At 36.4% G+C, this 11,578-nt stretch overlaps 2 protein-coding genes and 1 pseudogene across 3 annotated transcripts in view; 1 reads left to right on the top strand and 2 right to left on the bottom strand.

Moving 5' to 3' along the window:
* The window catches only part of LOC107679605 (patatin-like phospholipase domain-containing protein 2), a 2,650-nt gene extending 1,506 nt beyond the window's left edge, over window positions 1-1,144 (bottom strand). The window contains exons 1-3 of one of the 2 annotated variants that reach the window (XM_016475202.1): window positions 864-1,144; window positions 372-604; window positions 218-283 (exon numbers count right to left, since the gene is read on the bottom strand). In XM_016475202.1, coding sequence (XP_016330688.1) covers window positions 218-283; window positions 372-604; window positions 864-1,062 — 498 coding nt within the window. In that variant the 5' untranslated portion in view covers window positions 1,063-1,144. Of the gene's footprint in view, window positions 1-217; window positions 284-371; window positions 622-863 lie in introns of both variants that reach the window. The other variant, XM_016475203.1, reaches the window with a different exon arrangement.
* Window positions 1,145-1,700: 556 nt separating this feature from the next.
* On the bottom strand, window positions 1,701-8,325 carry LOC107679568 (EF-hand calcium-binding domain-containing protein 6-like; annotated as a pseudogene).
* A 343-nt stretch (window positions 8,326-8,668) lies between these two features.
* LOC107679603 (sorting and assembly machinery component 50 homolog A) overlaps window positions 8,669-11,578 on the top strand; it is a 4,732-nt gene continuing 1,822 nt past the window's right edge. Inside the window, exons 1-10 of the mRNA XM_016475200.1 lie at window positions 8,669-8,816; window positions 9,207-9,317; window positions 9,430-9,531; window positions 9,646-9,733; window positions 9,821-9,927; window positions 10,021-10,151; window positions 10,673-10,760; window positions 11,023-11,151; window positions 11,232-11,303; window positions 11,387-11,473. Of these exons, the coding sequence (XP_016330686.1) occupies window positions 8,796-8,816; window positions 9,207-9,317; window positions 9,430-9,531; window positions 9,646-9,733; window positions 9,821-9,927; window positions 10,021-10,151; window positions 10,673-10,760; window positions 11,023-11,151; window positions 11,232-11,303; window positions 11,387-11,473 (936 nt within the window). The 5' untranslated portion in view covers window positions 8,669-8,795. The remainder of the gene's footprint in view (window positions 8,817-9,206; window positions 9,318-9,429; window positions 9,532-9,645; window positions 9,734-9,820; window positions 9,928-10,020; window positions 10,152-10,672; window positions 10,761-11,022; window positions 11,152-11,231; window positions 11,304-11,386; window positions 11,474-11,578) is intronic.

Here is an 11,578-nt window from a genome sequence, read left to right as displayed (position 1 = left end):
GCAAATCTGAATAAATTAATAAAGGCTCACTAATAGCGCGGTTTTCCATGGCAACTGAAAACATTTGCTTATAGTTGTCAGTAATATCAAGATAATAAAGCCAGCAAAACATCAAAGCTAATAAGATATTAGTAAAAGCACATTCAATTGAAAAACTGACCATTATATTGCAAATGTATCACAAAATACAGTCAAAAGGCTGTGTTTGGCTACGTACTATTCCATGATAGCTTGGAGGTATCACACCACAGTACAGTGGATAAAAGCAGCTACAAATCAGAGCCTGCAGACAGGGAGCAAAGTGTAAATCATAAATCCTCGTTAACACTTATCTATTTATCATGCAGGCAGCAAAATGTAGTTGAGTTCACCTGAATGAGGTCTTCTTTACTGTCAAACTCAGACACTAACACATTTGTCCCATCTGACGCTCGTGTGAGTGACACAAACAGCCGTCCGTTGGCAAGTAGGTGGGCGTCATCGGGCAGATCTCGATTTAGGAAGTTTCGTACTATCTTCAGCAGGTTGAAGGAGGGATGCACAGCACCCAGTGTGCCTTTCCGAGCCTCTCGAGACATTTCCAGCAAATTTTCACAGCATTTGGCTTCAAAATGGAATTTCCTTTAGGATCGCCAGTATTAATCAATATAATAGTCATCAAAATGAATTAAAGAGGGGGTTTTCTAGCTTTAATGAGTCTTCTGAAATATGCTTGGATTTAAAACTACTATTCACTATCATTTAATTGTTTGTGAAAGATTTGTCTTTTGGATCCATGACAAATGCCTTCCACACACACTTTTTTTTTTGTCTTTTACAACTTGTGTGGAGTTTATAAACTAGAAATAATTATTGAAACTTACATGGAGACATATGGCATGCTAATATTGCACCCATGAGAGCACCAGATGAAGCCCCACAAATCCTCTTCACCCTCTTAAGAAGAAACTGGGCCCGTTCGAATAAACAGCAATAGACTCCACAGTAGTAAGCCATCAGAAATCCACAGCCGGCAAAAGAGATATTCCATTCTTTAGCAGATTCCTGCATATTCTTCGACATATGAATCCCTGAGGTTATGCAGTGCAAGTGCGATACATTACAGTCAGTCCAAATGAAGGTCAGTCATTAGCACTGATAGTATCTGGCAACGTTCTACTATTGCGAAACAGAGTGTTGCAATCATGTACTGGAAAAACAACATTGTGTGGTGAGGACATTGCTGTGATCATTGAGTGATTTATTTATTTATTTTTTTTGTCAAAACATTAGTGGTCTTGAAAGCATTGATTGTGTTTTGTACATTTCAAGTACATTTCATGTTTGTGAGCAAAACTCACTGCCATAATACCATTAAATACTGGTTATTCAAAATAATTTATAGCTTCTTGCATAATTTTTTCAGTAAAAAATATGCCTGTATATAATATGATTTATTTTTTCAGAATTTATTTTGAATTGAATTATATATAAAATATAAAAGCTATAATATATCATTTCAAATTGTTTTTTAATTATAAATAATTATTAAATAATTACATCATTATTTATTATATTATAATCATATTCTCTTGCTGTATGAATAAAAACAACATGAATTAAGGATTAGAATAATCAGTTTATTTTTCATGAAAAAACTGACAGTGTAGCTAAAGCAGTGCAGCATGACACTCAAAACTAATATACAAAGGAATCTGCAATCATTTAAGGAAAATGCACAGAAAATCATTGTATGAAATCCTTCCAGAGAGGTTCTTGTCAAAAAAAGTGAAATGAAAGAATTCTTCCTCTGACAGATTCACGCTGTACTGTCTCAGAACATAAAGAAACCATGCAAAAGGTTGCATGATTAAATACAGGACATGAACTTAAAGTGTTGTTTAAGTAGAAAACAGTGACTTGTACCTTTCTGAAGTCCTGAAGAGAGATCTTTCCAGTGCGCTATTTGTCAAAGGCAATTCATTTTTGCCTCATCTGACTCCAGAAGAGCTGGATAGGCCTGGAGATTCTCAGCATGGCTTCAATACACTGGCCACTAAGTGGGTTGGGACTCATCTGAAGGAGGAAGTCAGAAAATGCTGCGTGAGTATATTCACAATTCATCAACTATACTGGCCTATTCAGAACAACAGCAGGCAGTAATTCCAGTGAACTCACTGGTGTCCTGGGGAGCTGCAGTTTGAGTCTGTGGGATGAAGTGTTGACCTGAGGACAAATTAAATTCACCATTTCCAAACAACAATGTGACAATCATAAAATGGCCTATTTAGAATGACAGCAGTGAACTCACTGGTGTCCTGGGGAGCTGCAGTTTGAGTCTGTGGGATGCAGAGTTGACCTGAGGACTGAACATCAGCACAAAGTGCCGCAGGAAGTCCGGGTAAGAGAGATGTCCACTGTTTTTGATGTCGTATTTGACAGCCAGCTGCTCAAACTCAAGTGGACTCATTTCAATTTGGAGACACTGGAGTATCTCCGGACAACATCAATTTAAATTCACCATTTCCAAACAACAATGTGACAATCATAAAATACAACATATGATGTAAGGAACTACAATTACTGCACAAAAAGCAGGAAAATTAGATGTTTACATTATGTTACATTTATATTATGATTACTGTTCCACTTTTTGACCAATAAATTTCCATGATTTTTTCCCATGATATTTCCTGTCGATTTTTATATTATTTTATAATAATTATACAAATTATATTTCATTCATTTATATGTATATGAATATATATATATATATATATAGAGAGAGAGAGAGAGAGAGAGAGAGAGAGAGAGAGAGAGAGAGAGAGAGAGAGAGATACTACAAATTAATTTACTTAATTAAATTAAAATGATGATATATAAAATCATGATAATTCAGAGTGATTCGATAATAATTTATTATATTGTTATATTAAAATACATCACAATTGCACTGCATTATATTATATTATACTTTTACAAAATCATTATAGTTCAGACCTGTTTGCTAATAAATAATTCAGAAAAAAAAAAAGAATTCAGAACAATAAAAAAAAAGAATTCCTTGAATTTCCCATGTTTTTAAAATTAATTTCATTTACTTTTCCAGGATTGGAAAATTCCCTAGTTTTTATGTGGTTGAAAGGTGCTGTGACTGCTAAATAGAAAGATATTTGGCCTCAAAAATGTACTTAGGAACATATCCACATCTATCTCTCCGGTCCTCTCAGGGTCCGCCGGCCTGCATCTCCTCTGGATGTGCCTCCAACAGTCCTGGATCCTGGGACGCACCTTCATCTCCACATCCTCACAGTTCAGCAGTGGTGTGGACCTTCTGCTCGCCCGTGGAGGGTCTCTGAAGCTGCTCTGAGACTGATGACTGTGGACAGCGATGGTGAGAAACAAAAGACATTAGAGACACTTGTAAAATCCAACGGAAAGAGAAGAAACTACCAATACTAGCAAATGAAGTAAATGTACCGCAGAGCGTTTTAAGGCACAGGGTGCTGTTTTGGGGCGTCTGAGGGATGTTGGTCTTTCCAGTGTTGATCTTGGTAATGATTTAGCAACCTTTTCCAGGCCTTGCTGTTCTCCACTGAACTTTTTCAGGAATTCTCGATATTCCAGATTTCCAAAGCCATTAACTGGTAGCATTTTCCACAGGTTTTGAAACTGAAAGCGTTGGTTTATGTTTCAAGCTATTGAAGGAACTATTAAAGAAGCTCATGTGGTACTGGAATTTACCTGTTCGTCGGTGAGCCTCATGAAGTGACGATCACAAATGGTCTTAAAATCCGTTTTGGAGATTGTGTTTATACTGGCGTAGTCGAGGTCTACCATCTCCTTTGTTATAGTGTACATGCGGGCCGAGACAACCTCCTGTATCCGCCTCAAAATGTCGCTGATGACTAAAGGTCGGGGCTGATTAGGAAAGCGCATCTTATGGATTTTCTTCAGTCATTCATCTGCTGTCTGTTAGAGTTAAAGAAATAAATAGCGTTTTATCATATACCATATGCAACTAAGACCATTCTAAATTATGATACTCTGATATTGTGCAAAAAGTAAAAACTCAACCATAAAACATTTCTCATCATTTCTCAAGTTCCTCATCCAGGACATCAGCAAGAGCAGTGAACTGCTCATCGGTCAGATGGAAGCTCTGCATAGATCTTCTCTACTGATAAACCCTGTTCTGTTCTGCAGAAACAGTTATCATTATTATGAATAGCTATGATCTGATATGCACAATTGACAACTTTTTATCATCAAGTTTTTCTCCCTCTCAAACCTTACTTTATCAAAGTCCAGAAAGGCTTCTAGAAGAGACTGATTATCAAAAACATGTTGACGTAGTTTTAGTAGAATTGCTTCAGTACTGCATGTGTCTGGAGTTACTGGAACAGAATCTTTCCTGATTGAGACATAAAAAAATACATGAATAATCAAAGATAAAAAAATAATTTTAGATGCACAGAATCCTTAAACATATTAAAACAGTGTGTCAAAATAATATCGATTTATAGGAGCCAAGCAATAACTTTATGGCCAACTTACTGTACAGCTATGTCATCTTTGAACAATCCAAGAAATATTCTCCATTGCACAGGCTCTGTGCTGCTCACTCCAAATCTGTGACAATAAATCAATAGATGAATTTCAGAATTGCATTCAGGGAGGTACATAAACGATATGTTAATATCTCATACCTGTTCAATAACTCCCTGGAGATATTATCATCCATGGGGAAGAGGAAATTACTGAGGACAGATCTGAGATCCTCTTGAGAGACAAACCCACTGTCTGTTGTCAAATGCCTGCAGAGCTTTTTCAACAAGGCTATGATTCTTCTTTATCTGTAAATCAAAATAGAAAACTGATTTTAATTAAATTCTCATACATTTGAGATAAAATAAAAAGATCTCTCTGATATTGACTTTGCTCAAAAATTTAGTCTGGACTTCATCCAAGTTGTCCCTGGATTTGCTTGAGAAAGCCCTTACGCTTGTCTTACTTTTAGGTCTTGTTGTAGCACGACTGACAGCATCCCAATTCAGTGCTAAAAGTAGTTGTAAATCAGAGTATATTTTATTCTGATTCAACTGTTTTAATTATTTATGTATTTTGATGGGGACACCTCAGCCAACAGACCCTCAAACTGAGATTCGGTGAGTGGAACAAGAAACCCCTCGATTACATGTCTGAACTCTCCTTTGTTACAGTTTTTTTTTTTGCCCTCCTGGTCAAAGGCTTCAAAAGCAGCCTTCAAGTCCTCATTTTTGTCCTTGACACTCTCCAAGAGTAGGTTCTCAATGTCCACCAAAGAAAGATTATCATCTGCCACTGACTGAACGGAGGAGGCTGTAAAGAAGAAGAAATAAAATAGAAAATCTCCTCAACAACATGCTTTTCTATCATTACCAAGAATATAAACAGCATAGACCATACCAGAGTCAGACTTGATTGTGTTCTTATGGAGTCAATATAATGCCAAATATATATGCAAAATAATAAAGTTACTAGAATTATAAATGAATAATTTGCGTAGTTTCGAGCGCTCGTTGCTGCTGTTATCGGTTCTCTCTTGGCACTCGTGCGCAGTCTTCACACAGACGATCGTACGCTTTGTTCTGGTAAAAGCACAAAACAAAATGCACACAAACATGTCCTTTCTCTTGATATACAATCACTGATGAACACCTTTGGTTTTAATGAGAGAAAAAAAAAACTTAACGAGGCTGGATTAGGACCTTGAACCTCGGAAATGCGTGACAAAAGTTCTACCATTAGGCCACTACAACACACAAACAATTTATGCGAATTCATTTATTTATTCAGTACTGTGAAGCATCTCGGTATTAATTGTGTTTTATTATTAATACGTTTATTATTAATGTATATTAACAATAATCTATACATTACTAGATATGGCCATGGAAAATATGTATTGCAAAATCATTGCTTTTGTGCGGTTTCATTTATATTTTGCAATTTTTTATTTTTGTTTGCAAAACTTCTTTTTTTCTCACAATACTTCATTTTCTTTTGCAATTCTTTATTTTTGTTTGCAAAAAACACATTTATTTTTTCTCAATACTTTTATTTTCGTTTGCAAAACTTTGTTATTTTGCATATATATGTGGCATTATATTGACTCCATATTCTTGCCTCTAACTGATTTGCATAGTCAAATATACAGTGTAACTTTTTCGTAATCAGTGTTTGTACAAATTGTCTCTCTGCATGGCGTTATTTACTGCAGGCTCGCATAAACTGCATGCAACACCTCGAGTTGTTTGTACACGCCCCCGTCCCTTGACTCCACCCCCATGTCAAAACAGTGCCACAAAGATGGGCAGAAACCTGAAGCGCAAAGGGAAAAACGTATTGCAAGCTCAAACTTGACTGAAACGCAAAATAAAAGCAGCATTGCAAATAAATTACTAGATATGGCCATGGAAAATATGTATTGCAAAATCATTGATTTTGTGCAGTTTCATTTATATTTTTCAATTCTTTATTTTTGTTTGCAAAAAACACTTATTTTTTCTCAATACTTTTATTTTCGTTTGCAAAACTTTATTTTCGAAAACGGTATCGCAAGCTCAAACTTGACTGAAACGCAAAATAAAAGCAGCGTTGCAAATAAATTAGTAGATATGACCATGGAAAATATGTATCGCAACATCATTGCTTTTGTGCTGTTTCATTTATATTTTGCAGTTCTTTATTTTTGTTTGCAAAAACACATTTATTTTTTCTCAATACTTTTATTTGCTTTTGCAAAACGTTATTTTCTTTTGCAAAACTTTATTATTTTGCATATATATGTGGCATTATATTGACTCCATAGTGTTCCTCTTTGAGAATTCTCCTGTGGAAATTCGAGAGGCACTCTTAGCTCTGTGGATGATGGCGAGCCCTTGTGTCACAGGCCTCAGATCTAAATGGCTTGAGATTTGAGGCATTTGTGCAGAAGGTGGCACCTGAATGTAACAAATATAACAATTTTTGGTAAGCAGCTTTTTTTGAAATACAGTATTGGTTTTGTTTCCCTTGTTATTTTTTTTATTATTATATAATTTATTATATTTATTATAATATATTATAATGTTAGTCTTCAATATACAAAGTTTTTTAACTTATTTTAAACCATTAGAAAGAAGACAAAAACATTAAAACCCATTATAAACGAGGCATTTGTTGCATCCAGGGGGGACATAATTACGGATTATAATGACTTAGGCCCCAATCACACAGAACGCGTTTTTTGCAGTGAGAGGTGCCTTTTTTAAATTGTTTTCGTTTGGCAGTGAGCGTTCTGTGTGCTGTACGTTTTCGCCGCCAGCTGCGCCTTGCGTTTTTGCAGGAGCGCTCTGAGCGCCTGAAGTTGAAAAAAAAGCAACTCTGAGCAGAAAAAGCATCCCATGTCATTCAGCCTTCCGTTGTGATGACGAAAGTTTACCGTTGCTTAGAAAGTCCGGAGACTGCTATGATGGAGGAGAAACTTTTGGTGTCTGTCGCGGATTACCCGGAGCTGTACTTTTTAAGATTTCTATTAATGTGACAGTTTACTTAACAGCAAAAAACAAATATTTTAGACCACTCACGCGATTAGACTGACAGGGCAGCTGATTTGGTGGTTGCCTAGCAACGTAAAAAACGCAGCGCACTGCTCTTTTTTAAAAGTCACCAAAAAAAGGCAGTGCGGTGCCCCTCGCATTTTCAGACCTAAAAAACGCGTTCAGTGTGATCGGGGCCTTATACTGTCTTTCTTCACAACGAAACACACAGCGGGCTTGAGTGAGCGGAGGCCGGCGGATTCCACGAAGGAGCATCCAGCGGGCTTGAGGCAACCACATGTGACGACCCCCAAACAAAGTTTCGCTTTCACAACGAACACACACAGCGTATTCACGACATGGAGGCAACAACAATACTACAGCGAGAATAAAAGTTACACCTTCTTTCTTTGCGTGAACATTTGGGTGGCGTTATGCAAATCTTCCCACATCGTGATGTAGATATGTGGGGGCGTGTTAGAAAGAGCCGTTTTAGGTAGGCGGTTGACTCTTAACTTTTATAAAGAATATCTCTTTGGATTTGAGACTTAAGTCTTTGCAACTTTACAGATCTTCTTTATGCACCTGTAATGTTTGTAACACTTCAAAGAGAAAGGAAAAATTGAAATCGCATCATATGGCTCCTTTTATTAAGATTTTAACGTTAGCGTCATAAGAGAACCTATTTCCTTGGCATTTCAACCTGGCAATTTTTCATTCAGAAATTCTATTAGTAAAGTGTCTTAATACTAACCCAACTCTCCACAGCGGACCTCGGACGCATTCTTGTGTTAAATTCGTATTTACACTGTCCTTGTTCAAATTAAAAATTTGACCACAACACCAGCCAGTTGCTTAGCTGTTCCCATGGATATGGCCTGGCTGTCAATCAGGTGTTGGCTCCGTCTACTGGAATGCTTAACCAATAAGTAATCAGGTTGTACACTGAAAAAGCTAATAAACTCACAAATCATTTTTGAAAAACGGCATTACCGAAGGATAAAGAATGCAGATTCCCGTGGAACGTCAAAACTGCAATTTGTCCCCATATCTTTTAAGGAAAATAGTGACGAACATGACGTAGTTGTTCTGTCCTCCTCCGCCAATCATCATTGGCGAGGGGCGTGGTTACCAAGTGTCATGGCGGCCACCGGGACATTTTGTGGCAGAGATAGACCGCGGATTGTGCTGTATTAAACTGAACTGTGTTTATTATCGTATTGCGGATATTTGAATGTAAAAAGTATTTTAAACATGGGCACCGTGCATGCCAGGGTAAGCGCATTTTTCCAGAGTTGTCGGAGAAGCTAAAGCAATGACCTCTGAACAGAGTCTTTGAATGACAGGCCGAGTTCAGGATGACGTTTAGTACTACACATTAATCCAGATTAACTGTCAGTAAGATAATAAATCAACTCTGCACATATAAACACTCACTCTCACTTTAACACAGACACACGTCGCATTGGACATTAACAAACTATAGCTGTCATACAACTTATCTCATTGCTTTTGTATATGCACACTTCTATAGTATCTGTTGTTTTACATATTGTCTGTGATGATAATTTATACTAGACATCAGGTTCTTTGAGTATGCTTAATATAATAACATAGATCTAAAAACACTATAACTCACTCTCTTGTACATATCTGTTGACCCAGAGTCTGGACCCCCTTCCTATGCAAGGACCTGAACTGGGGGTTCAAGCAGATGACATGGACCTGGGAGAACCAGAGCAGGAAGAGAAACAGGAAGTTCTTGAAAATAAAGATGTGAGATGGGTTTTATGTGATTGATCTATCCACTGCTTGTACATGCATAAATGTGGTTTTGTATCAGGCATGTTGTTTTTTTTAATTTTTCATATGTATTTTAATTGTTTAGGTTGTAGTACAGCATGTGCACATCGATGGTCTTGGAAGAACAAAGGAAGACATTTTAACATATGAGGTTGCAGATGTTTTCCGTGCCAGAAACTTGATTGATGTGAGTATCACTTTATATAGATGCTGCTCTAATGATAAATTACACTATTCAATTATATTGCATACTTTCATTTTTACTTAATTTATTTATAACTCCTTAATAATTATGTTACAGGTAATGAAGAAGTCCCATGAGGCCAGACAGAAACTTTTGCGTCTGGGTATATTCAGACATGTGGAAGTTGTCATTGACACCGCTGAAGGTATGACTGCTGAATTATGCAAACAACCAATCGTAAATAACCAATAATCTAAGTGATGCATCGAAGTCTGAAATCCTCTCCAAACAGGTGTTGACGCGCTGCCAAATGGACTAGATGTGACATTCGAGGTGAAGGAGCTGAGAAGAATGACAGGAAGTTACAATACCATGGTTGGGAACAACGAGGGAAGCATGGTGAGCTACTGACTCCTGCATCGTCACTGTTGGCTGTGTGTCTACAAGAAACCAAAATGATTTACAAAATTGTTGTTCTGGTTCTTATTTCAGGTGCTGGGTCTGAAATTGCCCAATGTTTTTGGCCGTGCAGAGAAGCTGACCTTCCAGTTCTCTTATGGGACTAAGGAAACCTCATATGGCCTGTCATTCTTCAAGCCCCAGCCTGGACACTTTGAGCGCAAGTATGTTTCTTGGCCTGTTAATGCAGATTTCTATTTAAAAATGACATTTTGATTAGTTAGAAATGTCATGTTGCCCAAGTTAGTCATTGTCAAGTTAGTCATTAAAGTTAAGAACATGTCTTATTAGTAAACAATCGTTACATAATATTCATTAAGGATAAAAAACACAATTTACTTTACTAGATACTGTAAACATTTAAAATGTATCTCGTCTGGGAAAACAAAACAAAGTATTATATCTTTTTGTCCTGTTAAATTCTAGAATAAACTAGCAAATCATTATTCATGGCTATGACAACTAAAGCTTATTTGGAAATCTTCGATATGTCCTACCCAAACTAACCTGTTTCAGCAGGAAAAACAGTGATTTTATATAGCCTTTTGAAATAATGACTGAATTTTTGAATATACAGTATAGCTCTGATTACTAGATTTATAGTAATCATGTTTCAGTGGTTGTTTTGTGAATTTTGTGAACCGGTTTTCCTAGGTTTGCTGTTGACACTTACTCATTCTTTCAGCTTCTCCATTAACTTGTATAAAGTCACAGGGCAGTTCCCATGGAGCTCACTCAGAGAAACGGATCGAGGGGTCTCCACAGAGTTCAGTGTAAGGGATTTATTTATTTATTTATTTTTACAATTTCATTTTAATTTAATTGAATAATTTAATTTAAAAAAATTATTATTTTTTTATTTATTTTTTTATTACATTTCTTTTATTATCTCTTTAACAAACCAAATATTATTTTATGTCATAAATAAGGTTTTAGTAGATAAAGTCAAAAGCTTTAGTATATGTGTAAGATACTATCTAATTTAAATGAGATTTATCTAATTTGTTTGTCCATTGTTTTGTCTGTAATCACCAGTTCCCCATCTGGAGGACCAATCACACTTTGAAGTGGGAGGGTGTGTGGAGAGAGCTGGGTTGTTTGGCCCGTACGGCCTCCTTCTTTGTCAGGGAGGAGAGTGGCCATTCCCTGAAGTCCTCACTTTCCGTATGTTTCTTCTCTGAAACTTATTATTACACTCATTGATATCTTTTAGGTTTTAAATATGTATGATGTTTACGTCACAGCACACAATGGTCATCGACACACGCAATTCTACCATTCTTCCAAGAAAAGGTGCCTTACTGAAGATCAACCAGGTTTGTTTGAATCAGTTGTTGTCCTTATAAGAAATAGTTTATCCAATACTGTCATTATTAACTTAATTTTTATGGTCTGTTAGGAACTGGCAGGTTACACAGGAGGAGATGTCAGTTTCCTGAAGGAAGACTTTGAAATTCAGCTCAACAAGACTTTGTTCTGGGACTCGGTGAGATGCTGTGGAGGAAACTATTGCTTACGTTTGTTTATTGCAGTGTTATTTTAGTATAATTAATATAATATTATAGTATTTATTCACATTTATTCTAATATA

Source organism: Sinocyclocheilus anshuiensis, unplaced genomic scaffold (genome assembly GCF_001515605.1).
Source record: "Sinocyclocheilus anshuiensis isolate Anshui unplaced genomic scaffold, SAMN03320099.WGS_v1.1 scaffold288, whole genome shotgun sequence".
Classification (NCBI taxonomy): domain Eukaryota; kingdom Metazoa; phylum Chordata; class Actinopteri; order Cypriniformes; family Cyprinidae; genus Sinocyclocheilus; species Sinocyclocheilus anshuiensis.
This window is presented reverse-complemented; position numbering and strand designations above follow the sequence as displayed.